Below are 22,520 nucleotides of genomic sequence, written 5' to 3'. Positions count from 1 at the left end.
CTCTTCTTAATGTAAACAGGGTTCGCGCCTTTTTTTAAAGATATGTATGCCGTGTTAAACAGTATTTTTGCACATCTGAAACCGAACAAATATTTCTGAAGTATGATAAGCTATCAAAATTGAAGCATTCTTGCAAATTCGACGAAATATTATTCGGTATTAAGAAACTACTGGTTGGGAAAAGAACATGATATTCTCAGCATATTTATAAAGAATTGACGTTAATCCTGGATCTGCGCATGTGCGCGGGATAAGCATCGCGAGAATCATCATGTCAAGGAATTTTTTTGTGACGTCTGTTCAGTGAGGAACCGATATGACTGACAACTCAACCAATCAGCTCAATGAGTTGCATTTAATGCATTTATGGGTAACCTACATAAAATACTATATGTGTTTTTCGAAAAGGCTAGTTTTTTAAATCGCTCTCGGATGATGCATTTTTCCAAGCATTTACACGCTTTATTCATTATGTACATTATTATCTACTAATCCCATGCTCGTATTTGCATACAAAAGATTAACAATGATAAAAATTAAAGTTTTCCCCACTCCATTGAGGTCCGTTTGTTTAGAGTTTCCCCGTGCTGTACTGCTAGTGAAAAGACAATTGCAAGTAATTATTCCTCGGTACTAAAAGCAACTAACTCTGAGGTGTGCTCACGTATTGACAATCCCTAACTCAGTTTGTAGTAAAAAAAAAAACGTAGTAGACCATCATGCTTTTCGGTTCATTCACGAGATTGGACCATTGTCTGCTGTGAGCTGTGTGCTGCTGTGCGAAACCACGTGATCATGAATATTTCAATTAGAGGCGGTTTATTATCCGATTCGGAGAGAAAATAATTTTTACCAGATAATATTTCATAACTTTTAAAAGTGATGGAGTGGAATTGTCTTATTTGCAGAAAGTATATAACTTATATAACTTGATGAGACACCACATATATTTATTTCTTTTAAAATAAAACACTAATACGGCATATATATCTTTAACGAATATAGAAAATATCCCATTTATAGCAAAATGAAAATAAGCAATTAACTAGAAACTGTCGAATGGTATACAGATTCAACATCTTTAATGAAATTATCTGCTTTGAATGAACTTACATTATTATATTAACCTGTGTAAACAAAAACATGACACTAGTCCTGTTTACATAACAAAGGTTTGGATCCGGAGCTCTAAATCTGTCCTGTATCTCGACAAGATTTGTGATGATTATTATAAAGGTATTAGTAAAATGTATGTAAAAATTGAAAAAATAAATTAGATTTTTTTTAGCTAAAAGTGTCCATGTCTCTTTAAAGCAAATGAAAGCAAACTATATTTTTTAAATGACGTTCACAGGCCCAGTGTTTCTTAGGGTCTTTAAGGCCCTTTAGCTTTCATTTATCATTAGTAGATATATATTCCTTTATATTCCAAAATAAAGTTTGATCGCCCATTGTGGTCCAATCCTAACTCTGGGATTAGAATTTGAACAGACCTGAATGTATACTACCCGTTAATGCATCAGTAAGTAGAAATCGATATGAATTTGTTGTTCTAGAGAACACGATTTTTAAAGATTTTTGTTATATATTCCTTTCGTATAACCTCTTGATCAGTCATGATGATATTTCTCTCTCTATTCCCCTTTTTATAACAAATTTTATTCATTCACTACCTGGGGATATCATTGTTTTGTTGTTCCTTTGATCTAGGAAGAATTGTAACGAATTTTCCTATCCGACGTCCCTAAAATTCTATGTAGTTTACTAGATGTTGTAGCTTCTCTAAACTACTAAGTTATTATACAAATATGGACTCATTGTAGGTCAATATGCTTTTATAATGACCCAGGATGACAGATATTGACCGAATATACATGGAGTATGTTCTACATGTATCTGGGGTCAATATCTGTCACCCTGGGGCATTATAAATGCAAATTTTAATCCATAACATAATAATAACACAGTACCCCCTCCCCGGAATCGCACTCATTTACTCTTATAGAGAAAATGTACTGATGAAATGATAATTGATACCTATGTATTCTACGATAGTTTATCTACACAATCATACATGGCACGCTTGTCTTTATTTTCTTTAGTCTTTGTAAACAGAGTCAAAACTTTGCTCGCCGAATCGAAAAGTCAAATTCAACGATGAAATGGTATGTGATGAGTGTTCCCGAAAAATTTTAACAGATATCTTTGTAAATCTTTATTCTCAGACTCGGAGTTCTTCACTATATCATTTAAATCTTCCTTGCCTACAACTTGCAAACTTCCATGTTTAAATAAATAAAAGCGAAAATGAAAACTAGGCAGCTCGTGCGAGTTAAAACATAATTTCTTCGAATTGACCATCCAGCTTACCAGATTTCACAAAGTTATATAATATTGCGTCATATATAGCTAAATAAAATGTTTACGTCACTGCAATTTAGAGTTGACATGATGGGGAAAGTGGCACAACTTGCACAATCATGTTATATGATATTTGGATTTTTTGAACATAATTTTCACCTTAACATTGTTAAGTCAAGCTGCCATGATTGTTGTTTTATGATTTAATTTGATGTTATGATAATGAATATTTGCAGTGCAATAGCATTTCTTTCACTTGTCTGAATTGCAGAATACAGCTGTACCAATATAACAAAAAAGTCGAATTTTAAATGCTCCATGGTTCATGTCATTAGATAGAGACAGAATAATTTATATAACTAGATACGATCTCGTTGCGAGCAACGAGTGGGTCTTCCGTCCAATTCTTGATAAGATGAGATAAGATTTTGATTGAGAATTTCATTCTAAAATAATGATAAAGATTGTGAAGAAGAACGATTTTGCCTCCATAATCTGTAAACAGACATTGAACATAAAGACTTAAAAATTCGACTTTTGGCCCCTCACGGCCCTTAATAATAGGGATCAGCCCTTCTTTTCTTCATATCCTGTTAAAGCTCTCAGGATTTCGAACACTTTCTGTTCAACAACTATTCAGAGATTCGCTTTCGTTTTCGAGTTATTTGAAAAAGAAATATTTAGGGGCCAACCCTTCAACTCCTTAATGGGGACGTTTAGCGAAAAATGAAAGGTTGCATATCGTTCAGAACATTATTTTAAACATCTTTTGTTCAATACTTCTTATCAAAATATTTCCCACTTTTGATATATAAAGCGTCAAAGATTTAGCATTCTGGCCCCTTGTGGCCCCTTATTATGCACCATACGAGATTCAAAACATAATATACAGTTTTAGATTGTTGAGTTTAACATCATTGCTTCAGTAATGTATAACAAAATATTGACTGCTAAAGAGCTATCTATTAAAGACTTTTGGCCCCTCTCGGCCCTTAATTTGAGTGCCTAGCCCCTTTTTCTTGATTTCATCTTAAAGCTCTCAGGATGTTGAACACTTTTTGTTCAACAACTATTCAGAGATTCTCTTTCGTTTTCGAGTTCTTTGAAAAAGAAATATTTAGGGGCCAACCCTTCAACTCCTTAAAGGGGACGTTTTGAGAAAAATAAAAAATTGCATATTGTTTAGAACATTATTTTGAACATCTTTTGTTCAATATTACTTATCAAAATATTTCCGACTTTTGAGATATAAAGCGTCAAAGATTTAGCATACTGGCCCCTTATGGCCCCTTATTATGTATCATACGACATTAAAATCATAATATATAGTTGTAGATTGTTGAGATAAACATTTTTGCTTCAGTAATGTATAACAAAATATTGACTGCTAAAGAGTTATTGATTAAAGACTTTTGGCCCCTCTCGGCCCCTAATTTGAGTGCCCAGCCCCTTTTTCTTGATCTCATCTTAAAGCTCTCAGGATTTTGAACACTTTTTGTTCAACTACTATTCAAATATTCTTTTTCGTTTCCGAGTTATTTGCAAAAGAAATAATTAGGGGCCAACCCTTCAACTCCTTAAAGGGGACGTATAGCGATAAATTAAAGGTTGCATATTGTTCAAAACATTATTTTGGACATCTTTTGTTCAATATCACTTATCAAAATATTTCCCATTTTTGAGATATAAAGCATCAAAGATTTAGCATTCTGGCCCCTTGTGGCCCCTAATTATGTAACATACGACATTAAAATTATAATATATAGTTGTAAATTGTTCAGATTAACATTTTTGCTTCTGTAATGTCTAACAAAATATTGACTGTTTGAGAATTAACGAAAAAAGACTTTTGGCCCCTCTTGGCCCCTAATGTGATGAGTCAGCACTTTTTTCTTGATGTCATATTAAAGATCGTGTCATTTTGCACGAATTTTGTTCAGTATATTTTAACAAAATAATTATACTTTAAAAGATATGATGCAAAATGTCTCAAAAAATCCATCATGTTTCGTGTCCTAGATTTCGACCCCTACCGAGCTTCCATACTAAGCACTTCGGGAAGATTTGAAAATATAGGTGCAAAACTACAATGTATTGTCTATTAGTCCTGAAAATGACAGCATTCTAGCTTTTGTCGTTTTTGAGTTTTTGTCCGGACAAAATGGTCACTAAAATTCGATTTAAGGGCGATAACTTCCGACCGGAAGTGAATTTTCGAAAAATAAAAAAAATGAATAAGGTTTAGTTCATGATACATCATTCCTGAAAATTTCAAGTCAATCGACCCAAGCATCTCTGAGAAATCGTCTGCACAAAAATGTGTAAAGAAAAAAATAATAATAACTAGATACGATCTCGTTGCGAGCAACGAGTGGGTCTTCCGTCCGACTCTTGATAAGATGAGATAAGATTTTGATTGAGAATTTCATTCTAAAATAATGATAAAGATTGTGAAGAAGAACAATTTTGCCTCCATTATCTGTAAACAGACATTGAACATAAAGACTTAAAAATTCGACTTTTAGCCCCTCACGGCCCCTAATATTAGGGATCAGCCCTTTTTTCTTCATATCATCTTAAAGCTCTCAGGATTTTGACCACTTTTTGTTCAACAACTATTCAGAGATTCTCTTTCGTTTTCGAGTTATTTGAAAAAGAAATTTTTAGGGGCCAACCCTTCAACTCCTTGAAGGGGACGTATAGCGAAAAACTAAAGATTGTGTATTGTTCAGAACATTATTTTGAACATCTTTTGTTCAATATTACTTATCAAAATATTTCCCACTTTTGAGATATAAAGCGACAAAGATTGAGCATTCTGGCCCCTTATGGCCCCTTATTATGCACCATAGGACATTTAAATCATAATATATAGTTGTAGATTGTTGAGATAAGCATTCTTGCTTCAGTAATGTATAACAAAATATTGACTGCTAAAGAGTTATTGATTAAAGACTTTTGGCCCCTCTCAGCCCTTAATTTGAGTTCCCAGCCCCTTTTTTGTGATCTCATCTTAAAGCTCTCAGGATTTTTAACACTTTTTGTTCAACAACTATTCAGAGATTCTCTTTCGTTTTCGAGTTATTTGCAAAAGAAATATTTAGGGGCCAACCCTTCAACTCCTTAAAAGGGACGTATAGCGAAAAACTAAAGATTGCGTATTGTTCAGAACATTATTTTGAACATCTTTTGTTCAATATTACTAATCAAAATATTTCCCACTTTTGAGATATAAAGCGACAAAGATTGAGCATTCTGGCCCCTTATGGCCCCTTATTATGCACCATAGGACATTTAAATCATAATATATAGTTGTAGATTGTTGAGATAAACATTCTTGCTTCAGTAATGTATAACAAAATATTGACTGCTAAAGAGTTATCGATTAAAGACTTTTGGCCCCTCTCGGCCCTTAATTTGAGTTCCCAGCCCCTTTTTTGTGATCTCATCTTAAAGCTCTCAGGATTTTTAACACTTTTTGTTCAACAACTATTCAGAGATTCTCTTTCGTTTTCGAGTTATTTGCAAAAGAAATATTTAGGGGCCAACCCTTCAACTCCTTAAAGGGGACGTATAGCGAAAAACTAAAGGTTGAATATTGTTCAGAACATTATTTTGAACATCTTTTGTTCAATATTACTTATCAAAATATTTCCCACTTTTGACATATAAAGCGTCAAAGATTTAGCGTTCTGGCCCCCTGTGGCCCCTAATTATGTAACATATGACATTAAAATTATAATACGCAGTTATAGATTGTTGAGATTAACATTTTTGCTTCTGTAATGTTTAACAAAATATTGACTGATTAAGAGTTATCGAAAAAAGACTTTTGGCCCCTATTGGCCCTTAATGTGATGAGTCAGCACTTTTTTCTTGATATCATATTAAAGATCTTGTCATTTTGCACAGATATTGCTCAGTATGTTTTAACAAAATAGTTATATTTTAAAAGATATGATGCAAAATGTCTCAAAAATTCAGTCATGATTCGTGTCCTAGATTTTGACCCCTACCGAGCTTCCAAACTAGGCATTTCCGGAAAATTTGAAAACCATTGTGCATATTGACAACATGTCCTTTATCTTTGGTAAAAATTTCAGTGTTCTAGCGTAAGCCGTTCTTGAGTTCTGGTGATGACAAGGAGGTCCTCTAAATTTCGATTAAAGGGCAATAACTTCCGACCGGAAGTGATTTTCGAAAAAATGAGAAAAACGGATCAGGTTTAGTTGACAACACACCTTTCCTGAAAATTTCAAGTTAATCGATCGAACCATCTCCGAGAAATCTTCTGCACAAAAATTGTAAGAAGAAAAAGAATAATAATAATAACTAGATACGATCTCGTTGCGAGCAACGAGTGAGTCTTCCGTTCGATTCTTGATGAGATGAGATTAGATTTTGATTGAGATTTTTATTCGAAAATAATGATTTTTTTTCATAATCTGTAAAAAGACATTGAACAATAAAAGACTTCTAAAATCGACTTTTGACCCCTACCGGCCCCTAAAATTAAGGATCAGTTCTTTTTTCTTCATATCATTTTAAAGCTCTCAGGATTTTGAACACTTTTTGTTCAACAACTCTTCAGAGATTCTGTATCTTTTCGAGTTATTTGCAAAAGAAATATTTAGGGGCCAACCCTTCAACTCCCTAATGGGGACGTTTAGCGAAAAATGAAAGGTTGCATATTGTTTAGAACATGATTTTGAACATCTTTTGCTCAAAATTACTTATCAAAATATTTCTCACTTTCGAGATAAAAAGCGTCAAAGATTTAGCATTCTGACCCCTTGTGGCCCCTAATTATGTACTATACGATATTAGAATTATAATATACAGTTGTATATTGTTGAGTTAAACATTTTTGCTTCAGTAATGTATAACAAAATATTGACTGTTAAAGAGTTATCGAAAAAAAGACTTTTAGCCCCTTTTGACCCTTAATTGGAGCACCCACCCCTTTTTCTGGATTTCATCTTGGAGCTCTTAGGGTTTTGAGCACTTTTTGTTCAATAACTATTCAGAGATTCTTTCTCGTTTTTGAGTTATTTGCAAAAGAAATATTTAGGGGCCGACCCTTTAACTCCGTAATGGCGACGTTTAACGAAAAATGAAAGGTTGCGTATTGTCCGGAACATGATTTTGAACATCTTTTGTTCAATATTACTTGTCAAAATATTTCTCACTTTTGAGATATAAAGCGTCAAAGATTTGGCTTTTTGGCCCCTTTTGGCCCCTAATTATGTAACATACGACATTAAAATCATAATATAAAGTTGTATATTGTTGAGTTAAACATTTTTGCTTGAGTAATGTATCACAAAATGTTGATTGTAAAAGAGTTATTGAAAAAAGATTTTAAGCCCCTTTTGGCCCCTAATTTGATCGCCCAGCCCCTTTTTCTGGATTTTTTCTTGGAGCTCTTAGGATTTTGAACACTTTTTGTTCAACAACTATTCAGAGATTTTTTTTCGTTTTCGAGTTATTTGCAAAAGAAATATTTAGGGGCCAGCCCGATAACTCCCTAATGGGGACGTTTAACGAAAAATGAAAGGTTGCATATTGTCCAGTACATGATTTTGAACATCTTTTGGTCAATATTACTTGTCAAAATATTTCTCACTTTCGAGATATAAAGCGTCAAAGATTAAGCATTCTGGCCCCTTGTGGCCCCTAATTATGTAACATACGACATTAAAATCATAATATACAGTTGCATATTGTTGAGTTAAACATTTTTGCTTCAGTAATGTATAACAAAATATTGACTGTTAAAGAGTTATCGAAAAAAGACTTTTAGCCCCTTTTGGCCCCTAATTTGATCGCCCAGCCCCTTTTTCTGGATTTCATCTTGGAGCTCTTAAGATTTTAAACACTTTTTGTTCAACAACTATTCAGAGATTCTTTTTCGTTTTCGAGTTATTTGCAAAAGAAATATTTAGGGGCCAACCCTTCAACTCCCTAATGGGGACGTTTAGCGAAAAATAAAAGGTTGCATATTGTTCAGAACATGATTTTGAACATCTTTTGTTCAATATTACTTATCAAAATATTTCTCACTTTCGAGATATAAAGCGTCAAAGATTAAGCACTTTGGCCCCTTTTGGCCCCTAATTACGTACCATACGACATGAAAATTATAATATACAGTGGAAGATTGTTAAGATAAATATTTTTGCTGCAGTAATGTATAACAAAATATTGACTGTTAAAGAGTTATCGAAAAAAGACTTTAAGCCCCTTTTGGCCCCTAATGTGATGAGTCAGCACCTTTTTCTTGATATCATTTTAAAAATCTTGTCATTCTGCACAAATCTTGTTCAGTATCTTTTAACAAAATAATTATACTTTAAAAGATATGATGCAAAATGTCTTAAAAAATCAGTCATGATTCGTGTCCTAAATTTTGACCCCTACCGAGCTTCCATACTAGAAACTTCCGGAAAATATTATGACCCAGGCGCAACATGGCAACATGTCCTCTATTATCACTAAAAATTTCAACGCTCTAGCTTAAGCCGTTATTGAGTTCTATCACAGACACGGAGGTCGTCTGAATTTTAAGAAAAGGGCGATAACTCTAGACCGGAAGTGATTGTCAAAAAATCCTTCAGCCGGAATTAACTTCAGATAATTCTGCACCAACCCTGAAAATTTGAAACAAATCGATCGAAAGATCTCTGAGGAATCGTCGGCACAAAATTTGTGCAGAAAAAAAGAATAATAATAATAATAACTAGATGAGATCTCGTTGCGAGCAACGAGTGGGTCTTCCGTCCAATTCTTGATGAGATGAGATAAGATTTTGATTGCGATTTTCATTCTAAAATAATGATTTACAACAATCTGTAAAAAGACATTGAACATTAAAGTCTTTAAAAAATCGGCCTTTTGCCCCTAACGGCCCCTAATTTTAGGACTCGGCCCTCTTTTTTCATATCATCTTAAAGATCTTAAGATTTTGTGTTCAACAATTGTTCAGAAATTCATTTTCGTTTTTGAGATATTAGAAAAAGAAATTTTTAGGGGCCAACCCTTCAACTCCTTAATGGGGACGTTTAGCAAAAAATGAAAGGTTGCATATTGTTTAGAACATTATTTTGAACAACTTTTGTTCAATATTGCTTATCAAAATATTTCTCCCTTTCGAGATATAAAGCAACAAAGATTTAGCATTCTGGCCCCTTGTGGCCCCTAATTATGTACAATACGACATGGAAATCATAATATATAGTTGTAGATGGTTGAGATGAACATCTTTGCTTCAGTAATGTATTACAAAATATTAACCGATAAAGGGTTATCGATTGAAGACTTTTGGCCCCTCTTGGCCCCTAATTCGAGTGCCCATCCCCCTTTTCGGGATCTCATCTTAAAGATCTTAAGATTTTGAACATTTTGTTTTCAACAATTGTTCAGAAATTCTTTTTCGTTTTTAAGATATTAGAAAAAGAAATTTTTAGGGGCCAACCCTTCAACTCCTTAATGGGGACGTTTAGCAAAAAATGAAAGGTTGCATATTGTTTAGAACATTATTTTGAACAACTTTTGTTCAATATTGCTTATCAAAATATTTCTCCCTTTCGAGATATAAAGCATCAAAGATTTAGCATTCTGGCCCCTTGTGGCCCCTAATTATGTACAATACGACATGGAAATCATAATATATAGTTGTAGATGGTTGAGATGAACATCTTTGCTTCAGTAATGTATTACAAAATATTAACCGTTAAAGAGTTATCGATTGAAGACTTTTGGCCCCTCTTGGCCCCTAATTCGAGTGCCCAGCCTTTTTTTTCGGGTTCTCATCTTGAAGATCTTAAGATTTTGAACATTTTGTGTTCAACAGTTGTTCAGAAATTCATTTTCGTTTTTGAGATATTAGAAAAAGAAATTTTTAGGGGCCAACCCTTCAACTCCTTAATGGGGACGTTTAGCAAAAAATGAAAGGTTGCATATTGTTTAGAACATTATTTTGAACAACTTTTGTTCAATATTGCTTATCAAAATATTTCTCCCTTTCGAGATATAAAGCAACAAAGATTTAGCATTCTGGCCCCTTGTGGCCCCTAATTATGTACAATACGACATGGAAATCATAATATATAGTTGTAGATGGTTGAGATGAACATCTTTGCTTCAGTAATGTATTACAAAATATTAACCGATAAAGAGTTATCGATTGAAGACTTTTGGCCCCTCTTGGCCCCTAATTCGAGTGCCCAGCCCCTTTTTCGGGATCTCATCTTAAAGATCTTAAGATTTTGAACATTTTGTGTTCAACAATTGTTCAGAAATTCTTTTTTGTTTTTGAGATATTAGAAAAAGAAATTTTTAGGGGCCAACCCTTCAACTCCCTAATGGGGACGTTTAGCAAAAAATGAAAGGTTGCATATTGTTTAGAACATTATTTTGAACAACTTTTGTTCAATATTGCTTATCAAAATATTTCTCCCTTTCGAGATATAAAGCATCAAAGATTTAGCATTCTGGCCCCTTGTGGCCCCTAATTATGTACAATACGACATGGAAATCATAATATATAGTTGTAGATGGTTGAGATGAACATCTTTGCTTCAGTAATGTATTACAAAATATTAACTGTTAAAGAGTTATCGATTGAAGACTTTTGGCCCCTCTTGGCCCCTAATTCGAGTGCCCAGCCCCTTTTTCGGGATCTCATCTTGAAGATCTTAAGATTTTGAACATTTTGTGTTCAACAATTGTTCAGAAATTCTTTTTTGTTTTTGAGATATTAGAAAAAGAAATTTTTAGGGGCCAACCCTTCAACTCCTTAATGGGGACGTTTAGCAAAAAATGAAAGGTTGCATATTGTTTAGAACATTATTTTGAACAACTTTTGTTCAATATTGCTTATCAAAATATTTCTCCCTTTCGAGATATAAAGCATCAAAGATTTAGCATTCTGGCCCCTTGTGACCCCTAATTATGTACCATACGACATGGAAATTTTAATATATAGTTGTAGATGGTTGAGATGAACATCTTTGCTTCAGTAATGTATTACAAAATATTGACTTTTAAAAAGTTATTGAATAAAAACTGTTGGCCCCTTTCAGCCCTTAATTTGATGAGTCAGCACATATTTCTTTATATCATATGGAAGATCTTGTTATTTTGCACAAATGTTGTTCAGTATGTTTTAACAAAATATTTATATTTTAAAAGATATGATAGAAAATGTCTCAAAAAATCACTCATAAAACGTGTCCTAAATTTTGACCCCTACCGAGCTTCCATACTAGGCACTTCCGGAAAATATCCTGACCCAGGTGCAATATGGCAACATGTCCTCTACCATCCCTCAAAATTTCAGCTTTCTAGCTTGAACCGTTTTTGAGTTCCATCACAGACAAGGAGGTCCTCTAAATTTCGATCAAAGGGCGATAACTCCCGACCGGAAGTGAATTTCCAAAAAATAATTTGCCGGAATTAACTTCAGATGACAGCGCATCGACTGTGAAAATTTGAAGCAAATCGAACGAGCCATCTCCGAGAAATCGTCTGCACAAATTTTGTAAGAAGAAAAAAGAATAAAAATAATAATAAAGGTAAAAAAGAAACCGAAGAATAGAAGGGTCTTCCGCTGAAGACGGAAGACCCTAATAATAATAATAAGAAAATTGAAAAAGAAACAAAAGAATAATAGAAGGGTCTTCCGCTGAAGACGGAAGACCCTAATAATAAAAGTGAAAAAGAAACAATAGAATAATAGAAGGGTCTTCCGTTGGAGACGGAAGACCCTAATAAAAGTGAAAAAGAAACAATAGAATAATAGAAGGGTCTTCCGCTGGAGACGTAAGACCCTAATAATAAAAGTGAAAAAAAAAACAATAGAATAATAGAAGGGTCTTCCGTTGGAGACGGAAGACCCTAATAATACAAGGGATTAATTCCAATGAATTAAACTATTTTTGTGTTCCTAAAGAAATGTTTGTCTTCTACTTGAACCTTGCTAGGGTACTGTATGTTGCATGTGTTGTATATTGTGATAAAACGTGAAAAATGAGCTCAGTGTGTGGAAACAGTGGGTATGTTTTCTTTACAGGCTTAAATATCATGGTTGCTTCAAACGTTTTTATTAACAATAGAATGCGTTAAGTTTTTCTATAAAAGGTTCTCAAAAATTCTTTTTTATCAATTGTGCCGATGTGATTTTTGTGCATCATATTTTTGAACTCATAACACAGATATTTTGCATGTTGGAGTTACCAATAATATCAATACAATCTAGTGATACAAGTTTGCTAGAATTAATAAAATTCTGTGAAAATGTAATTTTCAGTGTTTTAGATTTATTGCATATTTTATTTGATATAGCTGCATGATGATTGTTACTATGAAATAATAAAAATATATAAATCGACATAACGGTTTAAAAGTCTTTGCGGTTCTTTGAAGTGGAAAAATTTTTAAGGGCATTGTTCCTACGCATTGCAGGAACAATGCCCTGAAAATGTATGATAGTTTTGCCATACCTTATTTCAGATGGATATGATGCATTCGATTAAAATGGGAGATTTTAAATGTTATTGTTAACTTCACAGCTATTCTACAAGTCTCACAGACAAAAAAAACTGATTTTGGAAAATTCCCTAAAAAATTTTGATCTCAATTTTCATTTGTTGGTTTCTGAAGCAATACCTTCAGGAACAAAGGGGCTATTAATATCGCTAGTTCTCGATATTTTAAATCTGGTTTTATCTGAAAATTGACGTTTTCTAAAAAGGCTACACCTAAATGTTGCATAGCACAAAAAGGAAAATAGGCGACTGATTGCAGGGTTACCGCAGTCTACAGTTGTTGCCTGACGTCACGGCGTCAGGCTGTATAAGGATTGATATTTCCGAGGTGCGAAGAGAAGAGGTCACAGTTAGCCAGCAAAATTTTGTGCATGCTGATTATCACTGGAATTTGTTACCTCCGTTTCAACAAAACATTTAGCAGAAAAAAATAACCGTCTTACTGATACAATATATTGATGTGTTTATTTCCCTTAGTTTTTTTGCATGCAGCTGTTTATTTCATGCGATACATGTCCGTTTGACCTTTTTTCTGCATTTCTGTACTATTGGATGAGTCCATTTGTCTTCGAGGTAAGGGGTGTCACAATCATTTTGCGCCAAATGTCACGTGTATATCTTCGCGCCCTTTTCCTGGATGACTCTACTGCATTGCGGTGAATGGAAATGAAAACTTCAAGTCTGTTCTTTTTATCGGAATTTCGATCTTTGGGGGAAAAAACATATCGGTGATATTGTGAAAGAAGTTAGAAGTTACATCAATTAAAGTAAATAAAACAAAACGGAAAAAATGTTCTTCAGAGGAAAACTGGCCAAATATACATAATATTTCTGATCATTTCTCGCCAGCACCGGACTCACCCCCCCCCCCCCCCCCCAGTTTTCAGAGATAAAATTCTTCCTCTTATGAAACACAGAAAATAGACTTAGGAAAAGTGTCCCTCCTATTTCAGGATCGAGGAATACTAGTATAAGGAATCACCATCAAGTTCGTTGGGTCAAATAAAGTGCGCATGCTCGACATGTAGACGTAAGTTTTTATCGAGAGCAAAGTGTAGTCCAAAAACCTCGAATTTAATTAATTTCAGATCTTGAAAAATGCATTGCTGATATTCAAAGATGTTTTAAAGTGTGTTGAAGTGTGTTTTGACCAAAAAAATGCAATAGAAGCGAGGAACGAGAAGGTAAACAAAAGGTAAACAAAATTTGTAAACATATCTGTTTGTGAACACTAGTGAGCGATACTCATACGTTCCACTGTTACATTGTGAAATATGGCTAGTCAATTGACCCAGTCTAAAAAGAGAGCGCTCGATGATATGGACACTAACACCATTAACACCAGTACTAGTGATGAAGAAATTTCAAAGGAATGTGAAAATTTTCAGATGAGAGATGTCATGCACGGTATAACTAATATACAAAATACTCTTGCAAACCTTCTACTAAGGATTGATGGACAAGGTCGCCATCTAGACGAAGTTACCAAGGACATTAGAGGAAAACATGGAATTCAGGAGAGATTAGAAAACGTACAAGAACAGGCGAACGATACGATATATATAACCACTGAACTGCAGGAAAAACAGACGAAGATGGAAAGAGAACTTAGCCGAATGAAAGATTACATAGTTCGACTGGAGTATTGTGTAAAGACTCAAAGTGAACAGATTCTAGAGCTAAGATCTAGAGCAATTGAAGACAATATCATTGTGAGTGGAGTAGACGAAAAGGCGCCCGAAATAAAAAATCCTGAAAACCTTGTGAAGATCATTAGTAACGTGTTTGCAGTAGAGATGGAGATACCGGCAGAGACTGTTGATAGCCTACAGATATATAAAGTGTTCCGAATGGGGGAATACGACAAACATAGGAAATATCCTCGGCCAGTCTGTGTCCAGTTTGTAAATAAATCACATAAGGACATTGTGATGAGACACAATAAAATTCTAAAGGATAAGAAGTCCCCAATAAGAGTGTCTCAACACCAACCTGAAGAAGTCCGTGAAAAAAGGAAGCATTTATATGATGTCCAAAAGAAATATGCGGACCGTAACATAGAAACGGTGCTAAAAGGTCAGAAGCTCATTTTCACGCAGAGCAAGACGGTGTACAGGGAAAAAATTGGTAGCAGACCAATTGCCGATGAGATCATCAGTGGAGAAGAGGTAAAGATCGCGATCAGTACGGGGAAGACAACAGAAGACAATGGAAACCGGTTTGCTGCCCACGCAACGCCAGTAGATTCCTATAAACAGGTGAGACGATCGCTTGTGGAAGTTATGCGGACAGATAACACTACCAGTGCAAGTCATAACATTTATGCGTTTCGGTTCACCAGTAACGACGGCACGATACACGAGGGATCGGAAGATGACGGCGAGCACGGAGCCGGGAGAATGCTACTAAAGACACTGGCTGATAATGACATAAATAACGCACTAGTGGTCGTTTCGCGGTGGTGTGGTAGTAAGATCGGTCCTAGACGCTTCACGCACATCACAGAGGTTGGGATGAGTGCGGCGAGAAATATGCCGGTTCCCGTCTGACGCTTCTAAATGTAAATTATGAAAAGTCACTAGCTAAAAATACAAACTTACAGTAAATAACTTTTTCAATATATTAGTTAGTATTTGTGTACTTTCATCGAATTTGACTATTACGGTAATTCTGCATAAACTAAAATATTTATTCTAGTGGTTTAGTGGTTTTCGATATGACTATATTCATGCTGCACATGATATCTGGATAAATTATAAATTATGTTTAGGTTTTGATACTTTCCGGAATTTGCAAGTGTATACGTCACTATTTTTGTGTTTTTTCAAAGACTCAATTTCCGGTATAGATATCGTACAGCATGGATCATGTAAAGTAAACTTGTAAGTTTTTGATCAATTTCTATTCTATCACTCAACTCAGAGAGGAGTCTGTGCATAATTTCAATTTTAATACAGTGCAAAGTGCGAGATTTTGATATGGATAAATTTTTGTTGTAATTACATTTCAGATATATTTCTTTAATAGAAAAAAAACAAACATGGTAACTACAACAAATTGTAATTAGAAAAAAGGAACTGAATAGGAAAGAAATTGTGTATATAGAGTTCCTCTCAACTGAAATTAATTTTCTATATTTTTAACATTTTCATTTCAAATATAAACTTAAAGTTAGGTTTTTTGGGTCTAGTTTTGCACATTTTCAAAATGACAGCAGGTGTGTCTGAGCTTAAACATATATTAAAAACTACTTTTCTGTAGTGTATATAGATTTTTACTTTTTTTATCAACTCTTTTTTTCTTGCTGTTGGGGAACAGTAAACTTTTTTATGCATTTGCTGTGGAATGGATGACTATCCATGTGAAAATTTCCTAAAAATACTTACATTAAATTGCCAAGGTTTAGGGGACATGAATAAAAGGAGGGATGTCTTTAAAATTTTAAAAGAAAAAAAATTAAATGTTTATTTCCTTCAAGACACACACTTTGTCACAAAAGATGAAAGCATGATAAAAGCATTATGGGGATATAAGGCTTTTTTTAGTTCATACAAATCAAACTCACGGGGAGTTGCTACACTTATCAATAATAACTGTGACTTGACATTGATTAATGAATATAAAGATGACAATGGCAATTATCTTATTCTAGATGTAGTAATAGACAATCTTCCTTTTTTGTTAGTGAATATATATGGACCAAATCAGGATACACCAGCCTTCTATACAAAGATTTTAAATATGATACAAGAATATTACTCATCACAATATATGATTATAGGTGGTGATTTTAATTTAATTTTACATAAGGATTTGGATTCAATGAAGTATAAAAACCTAAATAACCCTAAATCAAGAATGGAAGTATTAAAGATGATAGAGATACTAAATTTAAAAGATATTTTTCGTGAAAACAATCCAAATTTAAAAAGATTCACTTGGAGAAAGAAAAATCCAATAAAACAGGCAAGACTTGATTATTTTCTAATATCAGAATCGTTACTAAATTTGGCCCCTTATGTAAAATTTGAAAATAGTTATCGTTCAGATCACTGTCCAGTTGTAATGGGTGTTAAAACAAATGAATTTTTGAAAGGAAGAGGGTTTTGGAAATTAAATAACTCTTTATTAGCAGATAAAGAATATGTAAATTTGATAAAAGAAAAAATTAAAAATATTAAATTACAATACGCCTGTCCTATCTACAATTTTAATAACATTGACTCTATTGAAAATGATAAAATTCAATTTATGCTAAGTGATCAATTATTTCTAGATACATTATTGATGGAAATAAGAGGAAAATCAATTTCTTATTCAACTTTTAAGAAAAAGAAAATAACTGAAAAAGAATTGCAACTAGAAAAAGAAATCTTTATACTGGAACAGAATTTGTCGCAAGAACATGCTGAAGAATTAGAAAAAAAACATGAAGAATTAGAGAATATTAGAAAAATAAAATTTAAAGGCCAATGTATTAGAGCAAAAGTGAAATGGATAGAAGAGGGAGAAAAACCTTCAAAATATTTTACCAGCCTTGAGTCTAGAAACTATCAGAGTAAAGTTATACCTAAAATTGAAAAGGAAGATGGAACTATAATTACTGACCAATTTGATATTTTGAATGAAGTTAAGCTGTTCTATGAAAATCTATATAAAAGTAAAGAGAATGTAGAATCAGGAAATATCCATGAAAAATTAAAGATGTATGATGTGCCGAAATTAAACAAAAAAGAATCAGAAAGTCTCGAAGGCCCTTTGACTAATTCTGAAGTTTTGAATTATTTGAAAATTATGAAAAATGAGAAAAGCCCTGGACCAGACGGGTTCACCTGTGAATTTTTCAAATTTTTTTGGCAGGATTTAGGTGCTTTCATTACAAGAGCAATAAACAACTCGTATGAATTATCACACTTTACTGAACCAAATAAATTAGGTTTAATAACTTGCCTACCAAAACCAGGAAAACAAAAACAATTCTTAAAGAACTGGCGCCCAATCAGTTTATTGAATGTGATTTATAAAATAGCCTCAGGCTGTATTGCTGAACGATTAAAAACTGTGTTGAATAAATTAATAAATAAGGACCAAACTGGCTTTTTGAAGGGAAGATTCATAGGTGAAAATATTAGACTAGTTTATGATTTAATGAATTACACAGAACAAAAACAGATTCCAGGCTTATTAATGTTAATTGACTTTGAAAAAGCTTTTGATACTATATCATGGAAGTTTATATACCAAACATTAGATTTTTTTAATTTTGGGGAATCCATTAAAAATTGGATACAAACATTTTATAATGGAATCAAATCATGTGTCATACAGAATGGAATTTCCTCTGATTACTTGTTCCCACAAAGGGGATGTAGACAGGGGGACCCAATTTCACCATATCTCTTTCTACTATGTGCTGAAGTTCTTGGGATTCTCATTCGAAATAATAAAGACATAAAAGGAATTGTAATTGATGGGGAGGAATATAAACTTTCACAATATGCCGATGATACTTCAATTATATCTGATGGATCACCACAGTCTATGGATGGTATATTAAGAGAGCTTGATTATTTTGCAATTGTATCTGGACTGAAAATTAATTTTACAAAAACAAAAATGGTGTGGATCGGTAGTAAAAAATTCTCTAAAGAAGTCTTTCATCACTCGAGATGGAAGTTAGACTGGAATAATTCTACTTTTGATCTTCTTGGTGTAAAGTTTTCTATTAATTTAGATGAAATGATTGAACTGAATTACCCCCCAAAATTAAATGAAATAAAGCGATTGATAAAACAATGGCAATTAAGAAAACTGACTCCCATTGGTAGATTAACAGTGATTAAATCCCTGATTATACCAAAGATGAACCATTTGATATTGACTGTTCCAAACCCCAATAAGGAATTACTCGATGAATTTGAGAAAGACCTTTATTACTTTTTATGGGGAAGTAAAGTACATAAGGTTAAGAAGAGTGTTATAATCCAAGACTATAAAAATGGGGGGTTGAAAATGATTGATTATATGGATTTCTTATGTGCATTAAAATCAACATGGATTCGAAGACTAATCTATTCAGACACGAAATGGTTAAAACTTTTTGAATCAGAATTAGGAATGAAAATTGAATCTCTTTGGGTAAGAGGTTTAGATTTTATAGTTAAGATGTGTAATAAAATAAGCAACAAATTTTGGAAAGAGGTTTTACTTAATTGGGTAAAAATCATTGACTGCAGTGGTAGTCAAAAAACAAGTAATACTCAAATTCTTCATGAACATATATGGTTTAATCCAAGAATTAAAATAAATAATTCCTCTGTATTTTTGAAAAGTTATTTTGATGCAGGCTTTGTTTTCATAAGAGATTTGTTTGACGTTGAAGGAAAATTTATAAGCCTCGAGTACCTCAATAATCTGAATGTACAAACTAATTTTGTAGAATATACCGGTTTAAAAATAGCCGTTACAAAGATATTGAAAAGTATTGATATTGAAAAAAGAGAAGAAAGTGGACCTTTTATCCCAAATTCAATTTACATTTTTTATAAAAGCACAAGTGGTTGTAAAGATATGTACAATATACTCATCAAGAAGAAAAAGCAAAAAATTAAAGCATTAGAAAAATGGGAAAATAATGGAATATCTTTTGGTGAGTTAGAATGGAACAAAATATTTGAACTACCATTTAAAGTTACAAAAGAGGCAAAATTTCAGTGGATGCAATTTCAAATCCTGCACAGGATTATTGCAACAAATGAATACCTTTATAAACTTAAACTAACTGATTCACCTGTTTGCTCATTTTGTAAACAAGAAGTTGAAACAATTGAACATTTATTTTTTGAATGTTTCTATGTAAAAAGAATATGGTGTCATATAGAGGATTGGTTTATGAAAAACTTCCATTTTACTATTAATTTTGATAGAAAAGATATACTGTTTGGAAAATACAACAATAAAAACATGTATAGATTACACAATATAATAATACTTACTATTAAACAATTCATTTTTGCCAGTAGGTTTAAAAATATGCCTAAATTAAGTATAGTAATGCTAGAAAAAATAATTGTAGATAGAATACTGGTTGAAAAGGCTATTCTTTTAAGAAATTGTAAATTTTCAGAATATGAAAAGACCTGGAAAATTATTTGTGATATGCTATAATGTTCTTCAAATTTATACTCAAATGTACCAATATGGTAAAATAGTGAAAACTGTTCCCCCACCTCAATTTGTTTTCTTTCCTCACCCCTCCCCTTTGTTTACTTGTACTTTGTATATAAAGCTTTCACAATGAAGACTCACAATATACATGAATGTCATATATCTTATGCAGCTTTATGAAATGAATTTGTATTTAGCATTTACCAAAGAGAATTTGTATAAGGTATATAATATAAATTATATGGAAGAAAAATTATATAGTATATGTATGTATTGAATGTAAACAAATCTATTGTACATAGTCTGTAAATGTGAAAGCAAAAAATAAATTCTATGAATTAAAAAAAAAAAAAAAAAAAAAAAAAAAAAGTTGGTTGGGTCATTTATGCATAACGGGCTGTTTACAACAATCGTTGATGCTCTGGCATACCAAAACAATCTAGTACTTAAACATATTCTGCATGTTAATCATAACGATTCATTTATTTCTTGTAGTTATCATATTCTCAGCTGTCTTCCTGGTAGTCTATGCAGTTGAATCTAATTCTAAATTTTAATTTTAAAATCAATATAAAATCTTTACATAGGCACGGCTTTCCAACATACATTAATTCATTAGTTCATTTCCCTTATTTAATTACTACATCTTCTAAAACCATTATAGAGTTGCGGAATGAGGAGCTGAGCTTTACATGGCGGGTTCGAATCCACTGCAGGACGTGGAGATCGGTCCTTAGGATGCAACCGTTTAAAGCAAAGTCCCGAGTCACAGTAGGTGTTAGCACGAAAAAGATTACACGAAACTGCTCATTGGTCCTGAGTTCGAAGTATTTGTAACACTCCACATGCGTCCTTATACAACAAACGAAAAACAGATCAAAACCAATTTTTAACACATACAAAATATACCTTTTAAATAAAATCTCACTGTTCCTTTTCCATCAGACACGTAGCAAAAGGGGAGGGGGGAGGCTGCCCCCCCCCCCACTTTTTCCCAACCTTACTTTTACTATATATAGGAAATGTTAGTTGAAAGGTTGGACCCCCCCTGTATATAACAGGAAATTTATTAAAGAGAAATGCGGTATTTAATGCTTAAAAAGTTGATACAGAAAAAACTTTACACTGAAAAAAACCCCTACCCCTCCCCCCACCCCCAAAATAGGATTTTCAACTTTGGGCAAATTCCTTTTTTTTTTTTGCAGGTGAATGAAAAAAATTTTTTATAGCTGCCATCCCCCCCCCCCCCACTTTCAAAAACGAGGCTGTCCATTGCCTCATAAGTAGCAAACAACTTAAAATTAATGCATGATGTTTTGTTCGACGTCTTCATAATTTACTCTAATGAAATAATTACCCCTCACCCCAATGTAAACGTTTATATAAATAACTTATCATGATTATAGGTTCTATAGATATTGATTGCATTAGTCAGGCAAGCTTTTTTGAAAAGCTATTACTTGTAAGAGGTTTTAATGTTACGCATAGCGCCATATCTAGCCTATAAAACATAAATCATTAACATCGATCACCCAATATTCACAAAAAATATGTAGACTACGTGTGACATCAGCAGTACATCATCTCTTCAGAGGATTACGTAAATTGTATAAATGTAACACAATGACGTCATCAAAAGCATTAGCTATCCCTGAACTAGACAGATCATTTAACATGACCGTTTTCAGTTGACTACGAATTATGAAATATTCATGCCATTGTTCACACCCCAAATATCAAATTCAAAGATCTCAGATCAATAGAGTATGACCACAGTACATGTATATATCACCGCTGAACATTTTGGTGAAGCCACTAGTCCAGAATGTTTATCGGAAAGCCTTTTATAAGTTTAAATGTGCTTATGCTTAAATGTAATGAACGTTAGACAGGTAATTGCTTCCAGGACGTTAAAAAGTTGGCGGTGGTAGTTTAATATGTTAAACGGTATAATATGAAAATAAGATTATCCTTACATATTATCCTTTTTGAACTGTTAATGGAGAAGCCAATGTCATTCTTATGTCGACACGATGTATCCCGGTATGCTTGAAATATAAGATAACACAGAGTCTGACACATCATATTTGGTTATTAGACATTAATGATAATCTAAAAACAAACTTTTATGATAAACGTAATGACTTTAACATTTCAATCGTCAATTTTCCTTTCTTATGCAGCAAAATACCTTTGACACCTGCATACGGAGTTTATATATCTTAACCTAGTATATTTAATACGGAATAGCATTTTTACGTATAAACTGTTTCTTAAACGAGGATAACATGGCTGTATCAATATTTTTTCACTTAATAATTTTCACAAATTAGATGTAATTATAACAGTCTTCAAAGTTCGGCATTTATGCAAATTATCACGCAAACCAATCGATTAATCACATCATGGAATCGAAAAATAAGACAGTTATTCCTTAAATCAATA

General features: G+C 33.0%; 1 protein-coding gene across 1 annotated transcript; it reads left to right on the top strand.

Annotated features, from left to right (window-relative positions):
• Positions 1-14,132: 14,132 nt before the first annotated feature.
• LOC134248139 (protein IMPACT homolog) lies at positions 14,133-15,512 on the top strand. Its single transcript, XM_062730551.1, has one exon. It carries the CDS (start codon positions 14,183-14,185, stop codon positions 15,455-15,457), a length of 1,275 nt encoding a protein of 424 aa, XP_062586535.1. The 5' UTR covers positions 14,133-14,182; the 3' UTR covers positions 15,458-15,512.
• The last annotated feature ends 7,008 nt before the right edge of the window (positions 15,513-22,520 follow it).

The sequence above is a fragment of the Saccostrea cucullata genome, unplaced genomic scaffold, assembly GCF_032062105.1.
Source record: "Saccostrea cucullata isolate Sc308-1 unplaced genomic scaffold, CSIRO_AGI_Scuc_v1 ctg1130, whole genome shotgun sequence".
Classification (NCBI taxonomy): Eukaryota; Metazoa; Mollusca; class Bivalvia; order Ostreida; family Ostreidae; genus Saccostrea; species Saccostrea cuccullata.
The sequence above is the reverse complement of the archived record's forward strand: the minus strand, read 5'-3'. Positions and strand labels throughout refer to the sequence as shown.

Coding starts and splice junctions, on each gene's coding strand:
- LOC134248139 (XM_062730551.1), top strand. CDS start 14,183: ATGGCTAGTCAATTGACCCAGTCTAAAAAGAGAGCGCTCGATGATATG.